Here is a 25,984-nt window from a genome sequence, read left to right on the forward strand (position 1 = left end):
TATGCAAATCTATGTGGAAATAGCATTAGACTTCATATTCCCATGCAGCAGAGACATCTACTGTCCAGGTCATTGTCTGAACACAGGATGGGTCAGATGGGTCTGTTTCCCACTCCCAGGCGGGTTATGTACAATTTACATGTCTTAAAGGAGTGAAAAAATAACTCAATTAACCACATGTCCCTCATCATCCCCTCCCTGCTGCCTTGCTTGAGGCTAATGAGAAGCAGCTCAAACACAGGCTGTGGGCTCTGTCACACAGCCCGCCCCAACCACTCCTCCTGCTTCAGCAGACTCAGAAGCGCTCTTGTTCCAGGCTGAAAGTCACAAGCTCTCAGGTGCCCTCAGGTCCAAGATGGAGTGGCCGTGGCTTTTTCTCTACCTCTCTCTACACATCACAGGTAACAGAGGAACACGGCGAGGCCTTGGTATAGTGTTAACTAGAGCTTAACTCAAAGTGCAGGAGACTGGGAGGATGCAAAGTGCTGTAGTAACTTTGTAACCTCCTCCCCTCCATCACGTTATATCACAGCTACAGCATGGGATATTATAATGTAGATACATTACAGTAGGTTATAGATGTAATATATTTTATGTTACATATGTATGTACAATATTACATATTTATGTGTAATATAGACTAATGTTCTAGACATAATTTGGGATTATTTTATTTCGGAGCTATTAGGATTGCCATATTATAGGATGTTATTGGTTTAGAATATATTATATTCAAGAATCATCAGGTTAAATTCTGTAATCAGTTAAATCAGCATATAGCTTCAGGTGTTGAGATAATATGGTCATATAAGTACAAAGATAGATTAGATTTAGACCAATGTAACTGTTGGATTCTCCCCCTAGAATAACAGAAAATATTGATATAGGATGTCATGTTTTATCATAGATATAGGATGTATTGATTAAATATACACTATATTGTAGTCATAGGCTATCACAGCTACAGCATAGCATACATTTTATCAGTATTTAGATACCAAGGTGTTGGGAGCTATAGAAATACCAATGATATGTATGTAGTAGGATGGTATATATATATATATGTATATAGTAGGATGGTGTATATATATATGTATATAGTAGGATGGTGTGTATATATATCCTACTATATATATATACTGCATAAAAATGCTTTATTGTTGGTTTATTATAAGGATACAGTGTTGAGTACACCCTAAGCTTGCAGATTATGTCACCCATTTTTTTCAGATCAGGCACCACAAACCATTTTATTTATTCTTTCCAGGAAAGAAACAGGGCAAAATTCTCCCCTGACTTTATTCTACAGCTTCTGCAATCCCACTGATTACAATGAGGTCACAATAAATGTAAATTAGGACAGAATGGGGGGAGTCAATGAAAGGAATAATTAATACATTATGAGATGACAGAAACAAGTTACGAATGGAATCTGGACACATGCACATCTTGAGAAATTCCAAACAATTGGTGTGCACATAAGAAACTGCTAAATATCTCTAATGTGGGGGAGGAAAACGGACTGGTTTTTATTATGGACTTTGACTGCAAATTAGTATTTATAAAGTGAAGTGCGTCATTATAGACTACGCCAGAGGGGATTTTCAAATCCACTCAGCATTGCTCTAACTCCGCTCCCATTCAAGTCAATGTGAGTTTTACCATTTACTTCAATGGGAGCAGAGATAGGTTAATGCTAAGCGCTTCTGAAAAATCCCATCCACAATATGAAATGGACCTTTTCTTTTTATGAATGTTGGGGTAACCACATAACTCAGAAGGACAGAACAACCATGAGTAGAGAAGTCTATAAGTATCTACGTGGTGAAAAAATATTTAATAATGGACTCTTCCATCTAACAGAGAAAGAGATAATATGATCCAAGGGTCGAAATTTGAGGCTAGACAAATTCAGACTGGAAATAAGGCGTAGATTTTTAATAGGGTAATTAACCACTGAAACAATGTACCAAGAGTTGTGATGGATTCTCCATCATTAAAATTTTTTAATTGAGATTTGAAGTTATTTCTAAAAGCTCTGCTCTGGGAATTATTTTGGGGAAGTTTCATGGATTGTGTTAAACAGGAGGTCAGATTAACTCAGGGGTTCTCAAACTTCATTGCACTGCGACCCCCTTCTGAGAATAAAAAATACTGCCTGACCCCAGGAGAGGGGACCAAAGCCTGAGCCCCACTGCCCTGGGGGTGGGGGATCGGGGATGGGGGATGGCAAAGCCAAAGCCTGAGCTGCACCGTGCAGGACAGGGAAGCCGAAGCCCCAGGGGTTCAGCCCCAGGCAGGGGGCCTATAACCTGAGCCCTGCCACCCAGGCTGAAGCCCTCAGGCTTTGGCTTCGGCCCTGGGCCCCAGGAAGTCTAATGCCAGCCCTGGCAACCCCATTAAAATAGGGTCGTGACCCACTTTGGGGTCCCGACCCACAGTTTAAGAATCGCTGGACTAGATGATCACAATGGTCTTTTATGGCCTTGGGGTCTATGAATGAGAAGGTTACCCAGCAAGCTCTTTATAGGACAGATCCTGAAAACTTTTATGCAAGTGGTCCCATAGACTTTGCAGGCACAGGAAGTATCTGCCAGAATAAGGGTTTGCAAGGTTGGGCTTCAATACATGAAAATATAATATACTGTTCACCATCATGTTATATTTACAGCATGGCTGTCTGTGTCCCTTCCCTTCAGTTTTACTTCATCATTGTCAGAGATTTTTGAGAGAGACAGTGGGAATCATACTACAAAGCCACAGGCCACATCTTTATTATAGGCTAGTAAATATTGCCCTTACTCAGCTCAGGTAAAATGCCCGGTGACCCAATGGAAATGTTGCTTGAATAAGGACGACCAGCATTGGCTTTTTGTTTGTCATAAGGATAGATTTGGTGGTCCTTCCAGAAGCATTCATAGATCAAGCAAGCATATTGCTAAGCCAATGCTGGCTTAAGAGACCCAGACGATTAGAGAATCAAAAATTAAAATGTGAAATTCCTCAATACAGCACACCAAATACAGAGCTGGTTAATGTCAATGGACTCGTAGCCACTTATACCAATTTTAAAACTGTTTGGCTCCCAATATTTGTAAAGCATTAGGAAGGTCAAAAGTCCTGTATCAAAGTCAAGACACTGATCCTGAAAGCTGGTCCAAGCAGGCAGCCCGCTTCATCCACATGGTGCCCCACGTTAATGCGGTTCCTCCTGGAGACCCACTGTGATCCATCGGGCACCATTTAGGCGCACATATGTGGATTAGTGTGCAGGATAGGGGCCTGAGAATTATTATTACCAAAAGTTACTGTAAATGAGCCCAAGATTTTAAAGGAACATGAGCACTTTAAAGTCAAGGAGCAAGAAATATGAGACAAGACTACCAAGGGCAGGCCCTTGAAACATGCACAGGAAATAAATGGCTCTTGGTTGTTCAGTGTTGTTTTTACTCTGTTGCATCATATCCAGAGTTTATTGTTTTGTTTGCTGAAAAACTGAGTCCCCCCTATTATTCTCGCCGAAGCCTGTACACGCACACCTGCACACCAAGGCAGAAAATCGTAACTGAGGTAATATTTTCCAAAGGCTCAGTTCTGTATTGCCAACCCTAAGCATTCAAAAACCGTAGTCAAGCCCTGCAAATCGCAAAGTAGATATAAAGCTCACTAATGAGAGAATGAAATTGGCTTCTTTTTTATTTTCCTGCTTGTTTTTGAGTCTGTGGAGTGACATTTTCCAGCTTTCCTCAGCAACCATGAAGGCTAAAAATGGCACTTTTGTAATGAAAGCTGAGATTCTCACATGATCTCTTGGCTCCAGGCACTGGGGCTTTAATAAAAACACAAAATATCATCAAAAAAACTGAGGAGTCCATGTGGCACCTTAGAGACTAACCAATTTATTTGGGCATAAGCTTTCATGGGCTAGAACCCACTTCATCAGACGCATGAAGTGGAAAATACAGGAGCAGGTATAAATACATGAAAGGATGGGAGTTGCTGACAAAAGCTTATGCCCAAAATAAATTTGTTAGTCTCTAAGGTGCCACAAGGACTCCTTGTTGATTCTGCTGACACAGACTAACACGGCTGTCCCTCTGAAACTAAATATCATGAGACTCACAATAAAATCATCAGAGTTGACAACGTTGCGTTAATATTATTGTTCAGTATCCTGTTCCGCTGTTGCTCATGTTTCCAGCTATGAAGATTCATGACATGGAATCATTTGCTTGTCTCAAAAATAAATTCTAAGAACAGTAAGTAAAAAGGCCAAAGTAGGATACTTTTACTCAAGGAGGGTAGCATCTTTCTCCACAAATATTCCCATTGAAGTCACTAGGCAAGACTGCAAACCAATAGTCCCACTAAGTAGTACCCTAGTCCTAAATAGTTCCATTGAGCTCAGTGGGAGTCATTGAGCGTAAGGTACAACTCCATGTACATAAGGGTATGACTGAATCTGCCTCTAAGAGACCATTCACAGAGTACAGTGCTACTCAATGTGAGTGAGGAGATCAACATCTGGCCCTTATTTGTTATCTATTTTATTTTAATTCTGTAACTACCCAAGCTCCACGTGCTTGCAAAACTCCGAATCCACACAGTCTATCGAATGCAACGGGTGAGAGAATAAGCAAAATAACTGCCCATCTCAACCACCAAGTCTCTGGCTGTATTCATCCATGATTAAATAACAGAAGCAGTCTGGAGAAATCATCAACTGGTATAAATTGGCAGAGCTCCACTAATGTCAGTAGAGCTACACTGTTTTAACACCAGCTGAGGATCTGGCCCATGGTAGAATTGTCAGTATGAATAAATGTATGTTAATACATAAAAACCCTTAGGGGGCTGGATCCTCTGAGGAGCCAAGTGCCTTCAGCTCCCATTGACTTCACTATATTTTCTATTTTGATGTGTGTTTCTTGCTGCATTTATCACTTGAGTGAGCTGTAGTTCTTCTTTTGACATGTTTTGATACCTTGTCTGGAGTTATCTTCATCCTCTTTGCTGCCTTTGCAGGCAGAGAAAATCTAATGAACAAGCTAAGAAGCTTGAAAAGAACTAGGAAAAGAAATTGAAACATGGCAAAGCACCGAAGAGAAGGAAAGGCAAAAAAACCAATTTCCCTAAGCAAGATGTGGAAGCCCCATTGATTGGGATTTTTAAAAGTAGACTGGACAACGGACTAGAAATAGAACTAGTTGGTGTGATCTTCTCTACCTGTCTATATGGGTATCAATAGAGCACCACCCATGGTAGTATCTAGGCACTGGTTACAAAATGTTGGGATGGCAAGAAGATTAATAGGGAACAATCCACCACTGGCATGAAATAGGGGCTAGATTTCCTAATAGGTCTGTTATATCTCTAATTTGTGACCCCCATAATTCCATGAACAGAGAAACGACTAAACTCACGAAGAAATCCTTTATTTAATATGTGTAGAAATAAATATCTTGACCATAAACATGTTATTTTCTTCCTTGTAGGTTGCCAGAAAACCCCACCTATATTTCAGACTCCACCACGTATTATAGCCCTGAACAACAGTACGATGGAATTGGTCTGTGCATTGAAAAGTGAACAGTTTACCCAATCAGGGATCTATTGGTACCGATGGAGCAAGGAGATCCAAGACTTCCAGTATGTACTATTTTCAAATGTTTTTCAGAAACACACCATCACCAACAACATCGACAAAGACAGGTTTAATGTGAGTAAAGGAAGCTCTCGGCACGCATACACTCTGAAGATCAGGAAGCTTCAGCCTTTGGACGCTGGCACATATTACTGCGCTGTCTCCCATTCCTCAGAGCTGCTCTTTGGCAATGGAACGGAGCTTAGCGTGGGTAAGTGCTGTTTCAGATTGGCGCATCCACTCCAAACTCACAGGGCTTGGCCAAGATGCTGCTACAATAGAAAGGTTAGAATAATAAAAATAACCCTGACAGAAAAGGTAACAGGGCACAGATTGGTGCCTAAATACTGCTCGCCTTTCTCATTGCTTTCATCGAGACTATCCACATTAGCAAAGCATGAAAGGTTTGGGCCTAGAATGTGCTTGAAGAGATCTTAGAGACTATATTAGCCAGAAAATCTGGCAGAAAAAGGTATAGCAATAACCACTGGCTTGAATACAAAGCTAGACAAATTCAGACTGGAAGTAAGGAGTGAAATTTCAAAAGGGAGGGAGATTAACCATTGGAACAATTTACTCAGGGTTGTGGTGGATTCTCCATTACTGGCAATTGTTTAAATCAAGACTGGATGTTTTTCTAAAAGATCTGCTTGAGTTCAAACAGGAATTATTTCAGGGAGCTTCTATGGGCTGTGTTATGCAGGAGGTCAGACTAGATGATCACAGGTCCCTTCTGGCCTTAGAATCTATGACTGTGAAATGTAGGGAAACTGCTTCCAGTGTTATAAAGCTGCTAATAAGTTGTAATCTTGTACCACTGTCCATTTTTCAGTCCTGATCACAGCATGAGCACTGCTGTGCTCTGATCATTGTTATGTAAAGGAGCCTTTCAAAAGAATGCTACTAGACCTGGAAGATTCACATTTATTATATTTCTCTAATTCCAGTGCTGTTTTTGCTCTTAACTGGATTATTTCCCCACTTGAGTTCACAGCTCATTCTCACGCACTGATTCTGTTTCTCACCTGGCATTTACCGATATCCTAACACCCCCATTAAATCATGGGGGGGCTGGACATCTGTCTCACAGGGCTGGTGATGGGATACTGAGCCTTTCATATCCAGTTCTCCCCTGACAAGTCATGACAGGCTGATAATGGCCAACAGCTCTCACCATCCAGGGACTGTTTAGGACCCCATGTGAACTGTCACACCCTGGCAACTTGGTTGGCAGTCTCAACAGGGAAAGCAGCTCAGGACTGATGGGGCATGGAGATCGACCTACCTTCTGATTCCTGGAGCTGGTCCCTTTAGGTCAGAGCTGAAGCACATTGGTGTATCTGTGAGGGGAAGCTTGCACTGCTGATTCCTGCAATCTGATCCAGCAGGACCTTGATGCCCTGCTGATGAAATCTGTGGCACTTCTCAGAAGCACCAGGTCTACCCGCATGGCTCTGACTGCTGGTTTGACAGTGCTGCCTGTGCCTGTTCTGTGCGTAAACAGAGAATTTCAGTCCCCAGGACCGTCAGACCAAACCTCTAAATTGAAATCAGTGTGACTTTATGTGGGCTTAAGGATCTGAGCTATAGGATCCTATTGTAGGGCCTTAGAGAACCTCTTTGAAATTCTCAGACATTCAGCAATACTCTTCAATCCACAGCTTCTCCACTATGTAGCAAAGGGTAGAAAAAGCACAGCACTTTGATCACAGTACATGATCATGTGCTTAAAACCCTTCCTCGTGGCTTCACTTTGGAGCTATGCATGTCCTAAGGTGATTAAAACCTTCAGTCTAACGTGTATGTTTAGCAGGGGTATAATTGTGGCCATTGGCTTTAAAATGTTCAGTCTTCCATCTTGAGGAATCCCCAGTCCTTTGCTTGTAGCAAATAAATACACTGGCATTTACTGCCATTGCATTGGCTAAGTGTGTCCCTTTTCTATCCTTGCTTACTTGAAAGAAAAGCTCTTTGAAGACAGAGGAGAATTATCTGAGCAGCCAGAGTAATGTGCCCTACACAAAAACAGTGCTTTCGAAAACTTGCTGCTGTTGTCCAGTCAAAATGAAGACATTCAGATTTAAAACTGAGCCCAAATAGATTGAGTTTAAGAAACTGGGGTTCCCCTATCATGTGTAAGCAAAATCACACTTCAGGGGAGTTTTTCTCTTTTTCCTTTGACATCCATGACAAAATACTCTTTGATTTCACTTTTTAATGTCTGTTGTTAAGTATAAGAGAGAGAGCCATGTTAGTCTGGATCTGTAAAAGCAGCAAAGAGTCCTGTGGCACCTCATAGACCAACAGATGTATTGGAGCATGAGCTTTCGTGGGTGAATACCCGCTTCGTCGGTTGCATGTCAGTAGTTTAACAAAAATAGGAAAGGAGTTATACAGGTAAATCCCAATGATCCAGATGCCTCATGGGACATCTGACACTTTTGGTGTGTCCGTGTCATTAAAATAAATTGTAGTCTCTATATGAATTTAAGTTCCAGAGGGAAAGAAATGAACTTTGGATAGCCCAGATTTTTAGTTGACTGGTGTTTGAATGGTCAGATTTTATCTGTATTTGTATAATGGGGGGGGGGTTGGGGTGATTGGTTGTTTTTTATCATTAGAGGTTTTTCTGGCATGACTTCTTAGAGAGATAAATATGTTAAATTATAACTCATATAGTTAATAGTAAGCCACAGGCCTTATTTAATTACCGTTATAATGAGCAAAAAACTACTCCAAGCAGAGCTTTCTATATGCTGACAAGGGCCCAGAGTCAGAGATGCTTTGAAATCCCCTTGGGATGTTGATGTTGCAATCGGTTTGATGTGATATGCACGCGGATATTACCATGATGGATTTCAGGCCAAAACCTTATGATAGATATGTGGACAATATTCAGTCCATATTAGACTGAAGACAATATGAGCTGAAGGTAGACTAGAGAATAGGGTTTTGTGCAGAAATAGCTTTCTGGTAGCACCCCCACTTACTCAACTATCATGGAAAATAATAAACTGTGATAGCATGACAAGCAAGAGGGAGGGATAGCTCAGTGTTTTGAGCATTGACCTGCTAAATCCAGGGTTGTGAGTTCAATCCCTTGAGGGGGCCACTTGGGGATATGGGGCAAAATCAGTACTTGGTCCTGCTAGTGAAAGCAGGGAGTTGGACTTGATGACCTTTTGGGGACTCTTCCAGCTGTGTGAGATAGGTATATTTCCATATTAAAAAGATATGGTTTGGAAATATAGCAGAAAATGTGTTAACGCAATCTTAGGGCCAGATCCTGTAAACACTTATTACAAGATGTGGGCTATGTCCAGTGATACGTATATTCCTGGTAGGAAGTGTTACAGCTCAGGAGATAACTTCTTCCACCAGTATAGCATGATATCACCGCCCTTGTTCATTCAATATACTGTAATACTGGGCAGTTCTTTAAATGCTGTTGGCTAGATCTTGCGCTCTTTACTAACACTGAGTAGTACCATACTCACTGAAATCTGGGTTCCTGTATAATTACAAATTCACCTACCAGATATGGGATAATTGCGTGTATTTTGAAGTCATTGAAATTCTTCGGAAACTTAATGACTAGTTATTATGGTGTTTAGAAAAAATAACCAGCATGAATTGGGTCAAATCTGCACCCACACAGCAAACCTCCCATTAAATGGAATGGGAACAGAATCAGACCTCTTCACATTAGTTATTTTCCTGAATATTTAGAGGCCATTTAAAACACACACACACACACACACACACACACACACACACACACACACACACACACACACACACACACACACACACACACACACATATTGTAAGGCCAAGATCTTCAAAAGCAACTAGTGATTTAGGATGCCCTACATCAAGACTCACCCCACCTTATGCCCACCCTAACTATCATCTTTCATTCGGTATTGAAAAGTAGACGCCTGTCACTGATCAGCCCGCGTTACCCAGCCTCTATCATCTGCTTGTTAAATTTTCAAACAAATATTTTCATGTTTTCACAGTGTTTCCTGGCAGGCTTGGAATGTGCTCCCTGAAAACATCCACAAAACTACCTCATTAGCCTCCTTCAGAACCCTCCTCAAAACTCTCCTTTGCCATGAGGCCTCCAAGAAACTTGACAAAGATTAGGCTGCTGGCGTGCTGCGTGACCAAAGCCTGCCAACCAGTATTGTCTCTGCTGCCTTGTACGCCTCAGTCAACCTGTCTGTATCCATCTGACAATGCTTGTTTTGGACTTACATTATAAGCTCTGTGGGTCAGGAGCCATCTTTTTGTTCTGTGTTTGCACAGACCCTGACAGAACATGGTCCTGGTCCGTGATCGGGGCTCCAAGATACAAATGCTAATAACAATCCATGAGACACTTTAAAGGGCCTTGCTATTCAGAGGGTAAATTCTTAGTATTGTTTTGAAAATCAGGATCCTTTAAGGTGTCTCAGTCTGGACACTCAAAATCAGGGCTCACTTTTGAAAATCTTGGCCTAAATGTCAAAACTCCTTGTCCCATATTATGACCTAAGCACTTGCCAAGCCTCAACCTTTTCTATACGAAGTTATTGAGAGATGCAAGAGTGCAACAGTTCAGTTCATTTGGGATTTTACAACAATTCCGTTCATTTGGGAGGGGAGGGGTCCTTTTAGCCCTAAAGATTGTCAAAGATTTTCCTCATTACTCTTAATGTGTCATTTAAATGTCTTCTGTGCTATGTCCCATTAATCCTATTTTCATCATTTCAGTCGACTCTTTGCCTTCCACTGAAAAACCTACAGAGAAAAAGCCGCCCCCAGTGAAACCTTTGGGGTGCAAAACCTCTAGCATAACTCCTGCTAAAATGAGAGGTAGGGCACTGCCTTTCGCTGGGCATCTTTGCAAAATGTAGCGTGGGCCAAATCGATCCTGAGTGCAGTTCGGTTTAAACCAACAGTCACACTAGGAATGAAGCTGCCTCAATATATTCCATTTTCTTAGCTGCCCCAACGTAACTCGGGGGTGACTCCACTGAAGTGGAGGGCTTTCTCTGGGCCCTGGCACAGAGTCATGAAACACTTCACTGAAACATGCAAGGTACAGAAAAACACAGGGATCCGGTCTCTCCCCTTGATACAGGCACGTGACTCCTACTGATGCTAATAGCAGTTATGTTCATGTCCGTGTCTGACAGAGCCTCAATACCTGGGACTGCCCCGGTCCTAGGGGCCTGCTTCAAAGGGGGATCCTCCACTCCAGGGAGGATTCTAAGGAAAAGAGATTACAGCTCAGGGCTACCCCTACCCTGGCCTGTCCACTTCTGCACATAGCCCACTCAGTCCCTGCCCAACCCCCACCCCTGGATCTATGGAGAAGTGGAGGGGCCCCATGGGGGTGGAGGGGAAGGGCAGGACTGTATCCCTGAGGAAGCTGAGCCCCCTTCTGCGTGAAAGGGGACAGATCTGTGTGTGGATCTGGGGGCACAATGCCCCCTCCCACGCCTCAGGAGAGTTTCTATCAGAGGTATTGTGTGTAGCCAGCACAATCTGCCAGCTGCTGCTGTTTTCTGTAATACGCACTGTATGTTTCTTTTGGTTTCTAGGTTCTTCCTGCAGCGCCTTCATCTTGGCCCCATTAGTGGCATGTGCTGTAATTTTACTGCTGTCTCTGGTTGCTGCCATTCGTCGCTTTCAGCGTAAGTGCTGGGCACAGCAAATGGGTCGCGCTGCTCCCGGATCTCTTCACGCCTCTGAGGGGGGTTTCTCCATGCATGGAACTCACCTTTCCTGCTCAGAAGGGAGCACTCTCCCCTGCCCCAGCACCCTGCAGAGAGCCTCTTGTGGGTCCAAAGATCCATTTGGGAAGGAAGCAGAGGATGGGGGAGACAGATCTCGCAGGAAATCCATCATCCACCCCAAATCCCACAGGGATCTGCCCCCAAATACATGCAGCCTGGGGCTGTTTGCACACATATCCCAGTGGTGAATGTGTTACAGGCCCCTCTCTCCACTAATACGCAGAGAATATGCGTCTGTTACAACCCACGGCTACAGCGCTTCAACTGCTCATGTTTTTAGCTCTGGAGGTCCCCAATTCAATACCAGGTGCATCAGCCAAGATGGCGGCCCTCCCACATTTCTGCTCCTCATCTCAGCATTGAGGAGCATCTGCACCCTTCAGACAGGGCCTCAAGGAGCAGCTGCAGGCTGGGAATCCCTGGCAGGACAGCTCCAGTGTGGGAAAAGGGAGGGCGTCTTGAGAAGGCAGAGATGGCTGGGAGTGGGAGCAGGGAATATCAGGAGTTCAGGAGAGACCCTTGTGGGGTAGGAGTGCTAGGAGCCAAGGAACTCTTCTCCTGACCTAAGCTGTTGCCTGTCTCCTTTCAGGCCTGCGCAGGAGACTACGGCTTCACTTCAACAAACAGTAAGTGCTCTTGGTTGCGTTCTCCAGCCCCGTACACTGCAAAGAGCACAGCTGCGCTTTTCTCATGCGTGAGCTAGTGCTAACGAAAACGAATGCCAGGGAACGATCCCACGAGGTGCTGAGCACCTCCTGTATGTGCTGTGTGTCCTCAGCTCCTGTTAAAGTAAGTGGGAATTGAGGACTCTCAGCACCTCACAGGAAGCACTCAGCACTGCACAGAATCGAGTGTGTCTGTGCAACTCCTTTGACTCATAATGAAGGCATCCCATAGGAAAGGGAGCAGTTTGTATGTTTTTCCCTCTGGCTGTCTCCTGCAGGGTGGGGTAGTTTTCACCCCATTATTGCTAGGCCCAGAAAAGGCATTTTCTCTTTTTTTCTCCCCAAGTGTTGGCTGTTTCATGTGCCGAAAGCTTAAGCATGGGCCTGTTATCACTAGAGAGGGGCTGAAAGCAAACTCTCAGGGCAGAACTCGCCACAGCTTCAGGCCTCTGGACAGAATATGATAGCTAGAGCCTCAACGACTCCCAAGCTCGAAGGGGCTCAGATCTGAATCAGAACTTTCAACTCAGGCCCATCTGCAGATAGCAGTACGTCCATAGAGACGTAGGACACATCACGTGGCAACAGACCAGTTCCCAAGTTGTGCCACTGGCAAACAAGATCCAGCCTGGGCAAACTTAGTTGGAGTCTCTCTATGCCTTGGCCACATTTTAAATCCTACCCGAGCGGATATCCCGAGAGCTGCTCTGGATGTGGTTTCCTCCCCTGTACCTGACAGGAAGTGAGGTGTGGCATGTGGGCAAAATTCAACACAGTTTATCCACCCAAAAATGATGTTAATCTACAGCTGCTTCCCTTCTCAATCAGCAAGGGATTACTGAGTGCGAAGGAGGCATGACTGGCAGCCACTGAATGAAAAAGGAAGAGCTGGGTTGTGCAAAGATGGCTCCTACCGGGGAGATCCGTTAAGCTGAGGAATGGTCTCCTAAGGGAAGGGGAAAGGAAGCCCCATAAATCTGGCTATTTAACACTACCCTTGATAAGCCTGGGATAACAGAGTGGCAGGGGGGTAGGCTAGAATGATGACCACAGTGACAGTCTTTCCATGATAGCAGAGCCATGTGAAAATGTTCCCATGGGCCCTTGGTGAACCTGAACAGAGGTTGTTCACAAAGCAGAAAAAAATCTATGAACTTCCTCCTCCTGAAAGTTGGACTCTCACTCCAGCTCTGAGAGCTGCATGTAGCCCCATTGAGCTCCAGGGACCTGTGCACCTTCTCTGCTCTGCCCTGCTAGCCTGTCCCCTCACCTGTTTGACTCAAATGGCTCCTGCCCCAGTCATCAGGACTGCATTCCAGGTGGCTGCCTCCCTTCATCCAATTCTTGCTGCCCACCCTAGTCCATAGGAGTCTGCTGGGTGGAAAGGGTACACATGCCATTCCAGTAGGGCAGCAACAGAAGGAACACAATGTGCCACTCCAGGGACTGCTAGAGCTGGTAGTGCCCCAGAACGTGCTCCCCAGACCTTGCAGCTTAGGAGAGTGTCTCCGCCAAACACACACACACACACATTGCCTTTGTTATTGAGTGGGAAGGGCTGAGCGCATCCTGCTCCATGCCCACGATGCCACTTATGAAATGGGAGGCAGCAACCAGTACTGGGCAGCCCCAGAGAGCCTGCTTGGGAAAGCAGACATCTTGTGCTCCGCCTTGAGGCTCAGGGAGAAAACCACCCAGTTCCATACAGGGCCCGCAGGACATTGTCGTCATGGGATTTCTCATGTCAGTAAGGCAAGTGGGATGTAGACTCCGTGGCTACAGAGAACCCAAGCCATAGAAAGGCTTACTTAGGTAGCTTTGCTTGTCCAACCCTTGTTGATGTAGGATCAGCACATACCATTGTTAACTGTTGTTCTGGGTCACAAATGACTTGCTAGCTTAGCATCATCATGTTTGATTGTTCATTGTTCACAGTTTCCCCTTTGCCAGGCTGTTTTTTGTTCATTATTACTAGGACTTTAGTAATGCAGAGTCTGAAAAGGGCAGTATTTTGTTCCTGGACTTTGGTCCAGACCCTCCAAGTATTTAGGCATGTAAATCCCACTGGAACCAATGAGAGTCAGGCACCCAGATACCTGGAGGATCTGGACCTCTGTGCTTTGCAGCATGTACTCTTTGCCAAGAGGATTAACATCTTTGTATCTCCCGGTACTTTAGGGTTTCTAAGTAAGATGAATACCTGGAAGATTCTTCCGTGTTGCACATCAGATGGCTACTGTAAATGCCACACGAGATCAACACCTGGAACACATGAGCCAGGAGGAATGTTATGGAAAACAACCTGAGACTTGAAATGCAGAGTAGATATTTGTTCTCTGGGATTTACCACAGCTATATTTAGTATTTTCTCACTTACTACAGCTTACAAATTGTAGGGTCAGGTCCCGCAAAGTGCCAGCTGCCTCCTACTGCTTGCCTTCAATACCTTCTAAAGTCATCAGGCTTTGAGGCTGCTCAGCACCTTACAGGAATAACCGCTGGTTTGCTGTATGTATTGTCATGTACAATATTGTGTAAATAGTGTTGTTGTACAATGTACTGAAAAATTCTTCTGAAGAGCTTCATGGCACTCTATACATTCAATTCCACCTAATAAGCTAGCGTTTGAGCTAATTTTAGATTATTTTTTTCTCTTAAAGCCAATTGATTAGAATGTTATTGAATGTGCAGGTCACTTTCAGAACAGCCTTTTGACGGAATCAGTAATTCACTTATCTAGGAGGTTGAGTGGTTCTTAATATAGTTATAGAGCTCGGCAAAATTTTATGGATGAATAGTTTATTCACTGAAAAATGCAGCTTCAGACCAACCAAAACTATTCACAAACGTGGATCAAATTTGGCAAACAGTTTCAACAGGGAAAAAAATGTTGTTTTTTTAAGTCCAAAGGTTTCATTTTGGTATTTTCAAAATGAAATGTTTTGAGTTTTTGTTTGGAAAGATTTCATTTAGAAGTTTAGGTAGATTTATTTGAAAAAAAAACAAGAGGATAAAAAAAAACTGAAAAATGAAACAAAATGAAAAAAATTGCAGGTCAAACAAAAAGTTCAACCCAAAATGAAATGTACTTTTTTTCAAGGTTTTCATTTCAGCTGCCGAACTAAAAAAAACAACAACAATTATTTGTTGAGTTCTATGTACTTCATGACCAAGAGTGCTGTTATAAAAAAACTTTATCAATCTAGGCCTAGGACCATCTTTCACCTGATGTTGCTTGGAGAATAAATTGCTGTTGGTATTACTGTAGCATCAAGCGTCCCCTGCTAAGATTGGGGTCCCTGCTATTTGACACTATAAAAATATAGCAAGAGCTTCTCTAAACACAGTTTTCTGCCGTTTTAATTAAATAAGGTCCAAACTGGTCTAATTAAAGTGGTCCAACCCCTTAGCGTGGATGCAATAATATTGGCATCAGAGTACTCCTGTAAATGCAGGGTATTGTACTCTCACTGTCACAAATCACGTCTCTCAAAGAAAAATTTTAAGCGGAATAAAAATTGTGTAGACCAGGCTTAAGACAAAGTCCCTGCCCTGAAGAGCTTCCAGTCTAATAGACAAGACAGATACAGAGGGCAGAGCCCAAAATAGAACCCATGTTTCCTGCTTGCTAGTCTAGCACCCCCTTGTTTACTAAGCTACACTGCCTCCCTCTGGAAATGGTCTCTAGTTTCACATGTGCCCATGGATTCTACGCTCCAAACCTGTTAGCAATACTCTTCTGGCCTATTAGAACATGGCGGTTCTCTCCTCCACACACCATCACCACCAACCGCCTCCTCAATGAAGTAAGCACAATAGCTTTCATACTTACTTACACGTAGTGGGCAGGTGGTTGTTTTTCAGGAAGTAATCCCCAGAGCTGTGCCTAGGGTAATTCTTTTCCAATGCAAGCAGTGGCCACCGATGTTTTAACCTGCATTTAGTCAAACAGAAAGGGAGCCAGTAAACCTCATTTCCACATTGTGGGTGGAAAGGAAAGACTCAAACTTGTACTGGTGGGTAGGGAAAAACCTATGTTAGATATTTCACTTTCTTCTGAGTGTATTGGATAGACTTACCCCATCATCTCACTTGGCTCAGGGATTCCCATAGTACTGATCACCATAGTATGTGAGCACGAGTTCTGTGTTAAATAAATGCCAATTTGTCAAATAGCATATTTACTGAGGCTGGGAGAAATAGCTCAGTGGTTTGCATATTGGCCTACTAAACCTGTGGTTGTGAGCTCAATCCTTAAGGGTGCCTTATAGGGGCCTGGGGTGAAAATCTGCCTGGGGATTGGTCCTGCTTTAAGCAGAGGGCTGGACTTAGATGATCTCTTGACGTCCCTTCCAACCCTGAGATTCTATGAATATCTCATCACACTATTGTTAAAAGCCTATTAAATGTTTGAATAATTAACTGACATCGTATTTATTCTTCTTTCTAAAGCACCACAATACGTTACTTTACAGCCAAGGGCTTAAAAGAAAAGTCTCTGGGACTTGACAATCTAAGGCCTGATTCTGAAACCACTGATTGCCACCTTTCCTGCTTCCTACCATGAGTTAGCCCATTGGAAATGCATGTACTAGTAAGCCCTGCACCCATGTTGTGTTTGGGATCAGGTCCTAATACTTTGCAATACTTCTTTTATTGACACAGAAGAGTTGCAGCTAGTCGCAGTGGTTATCAAAGATATTAAAATAGGGGCCATTGCTGAGGGATTGCAGTGTCGAAGCGCTGCAATAGGTATCTTTTAGCATGGTGACTAGCAGTATTTAAGTACTTTAGTATTTAATTAACATAAACAGTCCTGCTTTTACATCCAAATTAAGGTGGAGATTTTCTAAAGAGCCCAGTGATTTTGGGTGCCTAACCTGAGACACCGTAAAGGGCCCCAATTATTAGAAAGTGCAGAGAATCCACCCTCTGAAAATTAAGCTCTTTTAAGGCATTTCAAGTCAGACATCCAAATAATTCCTAGTCACTTTGAAAAGCTTGTCCTAAATCTTTATTGACACACTTCAATGGATGCGCAGCCAGGGTCTCTGTTCTGGCAGGATGGCAGAGAAACCCTGTGAGGCACCGGGCTTTCTAACCTACACTGCGAAAGGTTCTGTTAACAGATGGGTCTGACCCTGGGAAGCGCTGAAGTTGAAAGAAGGTAATGTAATGCAGATGGTGCACAGTACATCACAGGCCCGCAACACCTGAGGCTGAGCTGTAGGGCAGTTCATAGGCAAACTGCAGAAAAGTCCTACTGCACTGTTACAGCAGGATTTGAGAAGAGACTGGCTTCTACAAGCCAGCTCCTGGGCCATGTAGAGAAGCAGCTATACTTGTGCAGCCTGTCTGTTGAAGACGCTCTATGCCGACGGGCGAGAGCTCTCCTGCCGACATAGCGCTGTGCACACAGGTGTCAGTGTAACGTATGTCGCTCAGGCGGGTGGTTTAGTCACATCCCTGAGCGACATAAGTTATGCCCACATAGGCTGCAGTGCAGACATAGTCTTAGTCAAACTAGAACCTCCTGATGGTGTTTAAAATCCTACACAGTTTTTCAGAGTTTCCTCCAAGAAGACTCACAAGCTACTCAGATGAATCACCACTAACCAGGCAGGGTATTTTCCCATCATTGCTACCTGGGCTGCCTGCATTCCTCAAGCCCAGCTGGTAGTTTCAGGGTGAGGTCAGCAGCACCAGCTCAGTGCCTTCTTGTTAATGCCATAAACAAGCAGATGCTGCATATAGTGCAGCAGCTCCTGGCTCGGAGCAGGTGCATGGAGACTGCCTGTCAGGACTTCTTTTTTTTTTTAACATAAACATTAGGCTAAATCCTGATGGTGCTGAGCACCTGTAGTTCCCATTGACTCAGATGCATGTTGTAACTGAGCATTTGGCAGGATCTGGCCATTTTTGCTGAATGACAGCTTGACTTGTCGTGGCATCTACAAAATGCCTTGAAAAGTATTGTTTTCAAGTATCACTCAGAAATCGAAACACTTGGGGCCTGATCCTGCCAGGGGCTGGGCATCTCCTGGAGATTTTCTGCCTCTCACAGGATTGGGCCCTTGAATCATAAAACAAAAAGAGAAACAGCATCCATCAGTGGTGTGGGAAATCAAGGGGAATTTTGCCATTGATTTCAAAGGCAGCAGAACTGCCCCTCTCCTTTTTTAAGGGTGTAGATACAAAACTTTTTATGTGAGCAGAGATTGTAGGTTCCCAAGTCTGATCTGGCGCCATTTAGAACAGATCCAATCCGGTCTAGTTTCTCCTCTCTGCAGCACTTCTCCTCACAAAGTGTTACCTAGAGAAGAAAGCTTAGAATCAATCTCCTTTCTGTCAGAGTCTCACTATTTGTCTTCCATTTGAAGAACTCCATCTTCTTGCAGCCTTTATGGTGAGGAATTGGAAGCCACCGGAGGTGATGGAGTACAGGCAGTATAGGCTCCATCTGTGATTTCACACACTCCCCCTTCACCTGGCCCATGTCATTGTTTTAGCAGTAAAATCCAGTAGAATGTCACTGTCACATTTCACTCCGCTGCACGTATCCTAATCCCCATGTGAACCCTTTATACCTCCCAACCGTGCTTCAACAGCAGATGCTGACATGAGGTCTCATACTACTAAGTTTTCATTATACTTATGCTACCTTATGTTCAGCTCATGCCTTATGAAGCGTTATTATACTAAACTATCGTTGGGTTTGATCCCAGCTGCACTGATGCCAAAGGGAGCCAGCAGATTTTAGATCAGGCCCTGAATGAGCAAAGCATTTGGTGATACATTGTCCTTCCTTTTGTATTGCACATATACACTGTAACAGTAGTTTGCAACATTAAGTCATTTGCGGTTGGTCTCCCCACTAACAATGTGACTTAATGAATTTTTAACAATTAAGTGTGCTCTTTCACGCGTGCGCATGGGCATGCTCTCACAAAATTTGCTGCGTAGTAATGCAAAAACCCACCTAGCTAAAGAGCGGGGCATCAAGAAGATGCTATTACACACTGCATGCAGTTCTGACAACCATCACTTGAAACCCAAAGACATTGCAAAAAAATATTTTGAGAAACAAGGTTCTCTGTCACAAAGCAACAAAGATCAGGGTCCTTGAACACTAGATGCTCCCCACATTAAAGATCATTTATTGCTTCATTCAAAATATTCTCTTCCATTTCATCTCTATGGAGAAATTCCCACCTAACTATTCACGGTTGCAGCTCCATAGGCCAAATGAGACCTTAAAATATAGGGCCCAACCCTGCCTTCAAATATACGGCCCAAGTCCTTACTTAAGCAAAACTCGCATTTGTTTCAATTGGAATTTTGCCTATGGACTTCAGGGTCAGACCCATACACTCTGTGTTTGCCATCCAAAGACTCCACGGAAAAACCTATTGAACTAGCTATGTTCTCCAGCCAAGAAAGTTACATAACTGATCCATTTTTTTCGAGTGGGGTTACAGTGTATGATGAGCCATTCTCTTTTCTTTCAATAACATGGGGTTTTGTTGATACTGTTGTGCCGAGAGACTCCTGGGTTTAGAATTCACTTGACGGTCTCAAATCCTCCATTTTGCTCTGCTGTGATCACAAAGGAACCACAATCTAACCCCAGACATCTACCACGCGTGCCTGGGGGTTTTGTGACAGTTAATGGCTGCATCAGTGCAACAGGTGAGTCTTTTTTACAGACAGGGATCAAATCTAAACAATAACAAACACAAATATTGTTTTCCGCTACAGTACAGAAATACTTACCTTTGAAGGGCTTGCACCGGGAAGGGCTTTTCAGGGTAAGCTGGTAACCAGTTATGCCTTGCTGGATATTACCTACAATATCAGTGTGTGCTGCACACCTGTGTTTATACTTTAATGTGGTAAACACTATGTAGGACACACTGCGCAGCAGCTGCGGCTACATCTGCATCTGCCACTTTTTACATTCTTAGACACTGTCTCTTCTAGTATGTTGGTTTGGTGCAAGTGAGCTCTCTCCAAAATGTGTTTAAAGGCAGCTGATGAAAGGATTTTGATTTGCTAAGCTCTATAAGAAAACAATAATAATCATGTCATTTTATCTACTGCCCAGCCAGAGCCATTTTATTTTTGAGGCTATATAAAATTACATTAGCAAAACTACATTAAAATAACATTATTGAGGTTTCAAAGTCAAGCTCTAAAAGTTAGGAAACACTTGCATTAAGACTGGCTGTCCAACCGTAATTCTCTCCCCTTGGATGTGTGCATGATGATATAGTCATTAATTACATGATCACAATGGGTTTTCATAAGACCCCTGCCACATTCGGTGATCAGGTCATTTTTTTATTATTTCTCTTTCTCTCCTCATTCAGTGTGAGGTCCAGGGCTAATTGATTGCATAGCATCCAAAGGCTGCTCTGAATGCACAGTTCTTAATCTGCTCCTAGGCATTTTGCTGGTGCTCTCATCGTAGCACCTTCGTGCTTCACAAAGACCGAATTTTTCTGCACCACATCCCTGTTTTATTAGCCCCATTTTACAGTGGGGAAACTGGGCAGGGAGCTAGTAAGGCTAAAATTGTCAAATCCTCCACTAATTTTGGGTGCCCAATTTGAAATAACCTAAGACCTGGTTTTTCAGAGTATTTAGCAATTTAATAGTATGGTACGTGTTCAAAGCACAGCTCCAGTTGACTTCATATGCAGACACGAGCACTCAGCACGTCTGCAAATAAGATCTCTGGTGTCTCAAAGCAGGCAGCCAGAAGAAGACACAATTAGTTGCCAGCTGTGAACATTTTGTTTTAAGAGACTTGCCCAGCATCACGTAGGCACTCTATGGCAGAGGCAGGGGTAGAATCCAGTTCTCCAGGGCATCATTCAACTTCCTTAATCATGAGACTATCTTTTCACCTCCTGCAGTGTCCTGCCTCATTCACTTCACACCTTCCACCTTCTGCAATACTCACAAATGAGGCAGGGATCCTACAGACAACAGCTTCCTTCACTACACAACTCTGATTCATCCCCAGGTCAGGTCCATCCTGTGCATTGAATGAACCAGAGGTACTGTGGAAAAGCTAGTATGTGATCATACACTTAAAGTCTAAAAGTGTGAGACTATAAACGCAAACACACAAGGGGGCTAAATTAAGGTTGCAAAGCAACTCTACATCTGATATTTCTTAATTTTTAAGTAATTGACTCAGCAACTGGAATACATTTATTTAAGATAATTTTGGGTATGTAAAATCCTGTGTTTTATTTTCAAAGAAAACAAGTTCTATGATCTGTAACTATCAGTCTCCTCATCATCAAGAGGGTTTGATCTATGGACCTTCTGCATTTCCGTTCAGACTTCTAGCGGTAGAGCTACGAGACTAATTAAACAAAACAAGATGCACACTATTAACATCCTTTCATGCCTGGTGGAATTCGCCCAACTGCTATAGACATTTTCAGTTTCTTTTCTTGTAATCAGCTCTCCAAAGCAGCAGCCACAATAACAACTACATGCTGCCTCAAAGGTCAAAGATGCTCTTTTCCCAGCATGAACTGGAAAATGGGTGTCTAATTACAACATCAAATGGAAAAAACGCCTCTCATGTAACTATGGCCTGAGATCTGTCAACGTTCAAGGAAATGGAAACCAATAAGAGCCAAGAAAATGAACTATGTCGAAAATCAGTGTCCTTTAGGTCTTGGGAACTGTTGCTGAGCAACACAAGACATCCCAGAATTTCATCCTCTCCTTCTGCGTAATAAGCCAGGTGCAGAAAGCCAAAGACTTGCACATAACAGTGCTCAGCTCCGATTTTGGAGAGAGGAAACCAATTATTAAGAGAAGAAAAACCACAAGATTTACAAAACTATCAGTAGGGTCATGGGACTTTCTTGGTGGATTTCACACAACACAAGTCATTGGTCTTGGATAATATAGCTTTTGCAAAGAGCTTGTCAGCATAGGATCATATCGTTGGATGCATGGGTGAAACCAACACATATAACATCTTGGATCAACTCAGCAAGATTGCTGTTATTCATCCGCACTGCCTTTGTGGACATGCAATACCGAAAGAAGCTGACCAGCCTCATTTCCTTTGTGATTTTTTCTCATGACTATTAAACCATGGCAATGTTTCCTTTTAAAACAATAACTAGTACTGGAAACGTAGGATGCCTTGCATGGAGATCTATCCAAATAGAGGAACCAAAAATGAGAACAAATGCAGCAGATTCTGCACCAGTATAATCATTTGAGATATTCTGGATACACACCAGTGTAATTGTAATCAGAATCTGACTCATAGACTCATAGACTCATAGGTCAGAAGGGACCAATCTGATCATCTATTCTGACCTCCTGCACAAGGCAGGCCACAGAACCCCACCCATCCAATTTTATAACAACCCCTATCTCAGGACCGAGTTATTGAAATCCTCAAAATTGGTTTGAAGACCTCAAGCTGCAGAGAAACCACCAGCAAGCGACCCGTGCCCCACGCTGCAGGGGAAGGCGAAAAACCTCCAGGGCCCCTGCCAATCCGCCCTGGAGGAAAATTCCTTCCCGAACCCAAATATGGCGATCAGCTAAACCCTGAGCATGTGGGCAAGAGTCACCAGCCAGCACCCAAGAAGGAATTCTCTGCAGTAACTCAGTTCCCATTCCATCCAACATCTCCCCGCAGACCATTGAGCAGACCTATCTGGTGGTAATCCAAGATCAATTGCCCAAATTAACAATCCTATCATAACAGCCCCTCCATATACTTATCAAGCTTTGTCTTAAAGCCAGGAAAGTCTTTTGCCCCCACTACTTCCCTTGGAAGGCTGTTCCAGAACTTCACTCCCCTAATGGTTAGAAACCTTCGTCTAATTTCAAGTCTAAACTTCCTAATATCCAGTTTATACCCATTCGTCCTCGTGCCTACATTAGTACTAAACTTAAATAATTCCTCTCCCTCCCTAACGTTAACCCCCCTGATATATTTATATAGAGCAAGCATATCCCCCCGCAGCCTTCTTTTGGCCAGGCTAAACAAGCCAAGCTCTTTGAGTCTCCTTTCATAAGGCAGTTTTTCCATTCCTCGGATCATCCTTGTAGCCCATCTCTGAACCTGTTCCAGTTTGAATTCATCCTTCTTGAACATGGGACACCAGAACTGCACACAGTATTCCAGATGGGGTCTCACCAACGCCTTGTATAACGGTACTAACACCTCCTTATCCTTGCAGGAAATACCCCGCCTGATGCATCCCAAAATCGCATTTGCTTTTTTAACAGCCGTATCACATTGGCGACTCATAGTCATCCTGCTATCAACCAGTACCCCAAGGTCCTTCTCCTCCTCCGTCGCTTCCAACTGATGCACCCCCAACGTATATCCAAAATTCTTATTATTAATTCCTAAATGCATAACCTTGCACTTTTCACTATTGTATTTCATCCTATTTCTATTACTCCAGTTTACAAGGTGGTTCAGATCTTCCTGAATAGTATCCCTGTCCTTCTCCGTGTTAGCAATACCCCCCAGCTTCGTGTCATCCGCAGACTTTATTAGCACATTCCCGCTCTTTGTGCCAAGGTCAGTAATAAAAAGGTTAAATAAGATCGGTCCCAAAACCGATCCTTGAAGGACTCCACTAGTGACCTCCTTCCAGCCTGACAATTCACCTTTCAATACGACCCTCTAGAGTCTCCTCTTTAACCAGTTCCTTATCCACCTTACAACTTTCATATTCATTCCCATCTTTTCCAATTTGACTAACAGTTCCCCGTGCGGAACCGTGTAGAACGCCTTACTGAAATCTAGGTAAATTATATCTACCGCATTCCCTTTATCTAAGTAATCCGTCATCTTCTCAAAGAAGGAGATCAGATTGGTTTGACACGATCTACCTTTACTAAATCCGTGTTGCAATTCGTCCCAATTACCATTGACCTCTATGTCCTTAACTACTTTCTCCCTTAAAATTTTTTCCAAGACCTTGCATACTACAGACGTCAAGCTAACAGGCCTATAATTACCCGGATCACTTTTATTCCCTTTCTTAAAAATAGGAACTACATTAGCAATCCTCCAGTCACAACCCCCGAGTCACGGCACAACCCCCGAGTTTATCGATTGCTTAAAAATTCTCGCTAACGGGCTCGCAATTTCACGCGTCAGTGGTGCTTGATGTTTTTTGGTCTCTTATGGGTATTTTCACACAGTTGAGGCTAAATAAAGGACAGCTTTCTGGTTTTGATAAATGATTCTTCTGTACTTCTTTATTGGGTATGGGTTAAAACCCTATTTTGCCTTATTTGATGCACCCTGCCTTGCTGGGAAGCATCCCTTAGCAATGTTGCTATGAAGTCATAAGATATCTTAGAGGAAATTGGCAGACTTCATAGTCACATCTATCAAAAGAATACAGGGAGTGAGGGGAAATAGTACATAAGTAGTCAGAGAAAATCGTGGTTAATAATGGAAATTTAGATGAGTCTTTACCCTCCCTTTTCATTTCAAAGTGATTCAGATTCCCATGCATCCGACGAAGTGGGTATTCACCCACGAAAGCTCATGCTCCAATACGTCTGTTAGTCTATAAGGTGCCACAGGATTCTTTGCTGCTTTTACAGATCCAGACTAACACGGCTACCCCTCTGATACTCAGATTCCCAAATTGCTTTTAATATCATTGCCTGTCCTGGATGTCAGGTGGCTTAGAGGAGAGTTTGTGGATGTCACAAATCAGTATTTAAATTTCAGCATTGTATTGGCATAAGGTTTAAGCACGTAAATGGCCCAGGGAAACAGAATTGTGGTATGTTGCAGTCAGGAAGTGAGAACCCCATTTCTTGGCGATAGCAGATCTAGTTGATTCTGAAATTTACAAGGGCCTTATTTCAGAAAACACTGTACCAGCGGGAGCTGACCCAATGACGATGGAAATACTACATCATTTTTAGTTGATAAGCATGGGCATAACCTGATCTTTCACCCATATGGCTTCTCTGGTTGAGGTGACCCACAGAGCTTGGGCAGCAGGGCGCTCAATGAGCACACTGAAGACCTGAATCCTAGCTGAAATCGATTATCCAAATCTGCCTGAGGGCATGTTAATCCCTTAGCCCTGTGCAATGTTCTTAGTTCACTGCTCTGGGTGTCTCCATGGCACTAATCAGCGAAGATTTGGTTGAGTGAGGTCTGAGACCCCAATAAGGAGAATATGGCTTGGGATGGTGCTGAGGACACTCTCTGTGGATGGGTGTGACTGTGCTGAAGACTGTGCTGGGTGGATTTCTCTCCTTCAGGCTGTTGCAGATCCCAGGGCCAGAGGACCAGAATCAGTGAGGATCTGCAGAAGCAGCCCCCTAGCCCTGGGAGCCTGAGTGGAGCTGGAGTGTGTGATCTCAGACCACAGCCTGTCCGACAGCTGCGTGTCCTGGATGCACCAGCAGAGACTCTGCCCCCCAGTTCATCTTGTTCATTTTCTCCCTGTCCTGGGCAGCACCAATGGGGAATGGAAAATCATGCGCACACTTTGAGGTGAGGAAAGAATCCAGCAACTACTGACTGACTGTGACGTCCCTCTAGGAGCAGGAGCAGGGCAATTATTACCGCTTCATCAACTGCAACTGGATGCTGCACTTCAACTCCAGCCTCCCACTCCACCTGCCAGGTTAGCACCAGCTTCAGCCCATCTCATCCCCCTCTGCCTGAGCAGAAGCCCCACATTCCATGCCAACTCAGCACCATGTCCATCACCCTAAAGACCCAGTCCCCAATGCCTGCCCAAGAGGAGGTGTGTGCAGATGGATGATAGGGGTCTGTGTCTCTCACTGGCTTTCTTCTCCTGAATGACTCACCCCAGCCAACTCCTGGCACCTGCCTCACCCGCCATCTC

At 43.7% G+C, this 25,984-nt stretch overlaps 1 protein-coding gene across 3 annotated transcripts; it reads left to right on the plus strand.

The window, feature by feature from the left end:
• The first annotated feature begins 322 nt into the window (after positions 1-322).
• CD8B (CD8b molecule) lies at positions 323-14,699 on the plus strand. 3 transcript variants are annotated; one of them, XM_030564071.1, is made up of 6 exons: positions 323-401; positions 5,496-5,855; positions 10,403-10,504; positions 11,236-11,328; positions 12,020-12,056; positions 14,274-14,699. In XM_030564071.1, exons 1-6 carry the CDS (start codon positions 356-358, stop codon positions 14,284-14,286), a joined length of 651 nt encoding a protein of 216 aa, XP_030419931.1. In that variant the 5' UTR covers positions 323-355; the 3' UTR covers positions 14,287-14,699. The 3 variants fall into 3 exon arrangements, with proteins under 3 accessions (XP_030419931.1, XP_030419934.1, XP_030419932.1); XM_030564074.1 differs by lacking the exon at positions 10,403-10,504; XM_030564072.1 differs by lacking the exon at positions 14,274-14,699 and having other exon boundaries at positions 12,020-12,060.
• The last annotated feature ends 11,285 nt before the right edge of the window (positions 14,700-25,984 follow it).

This window comes from Gopherus evgoodei, chromosome 5 (assembly GCF_007399415.2).
Source record: "Gopherus evgoodei ecotype Sinaloan lineage chromosome 5, rGopEvg1_v1.p, whole genome shotgun sequence".
NCBI lineage: Eukaryota > Metazoa > Chordata > Testudines > Testudinidae > Gopherus > Gopherus evgoodei.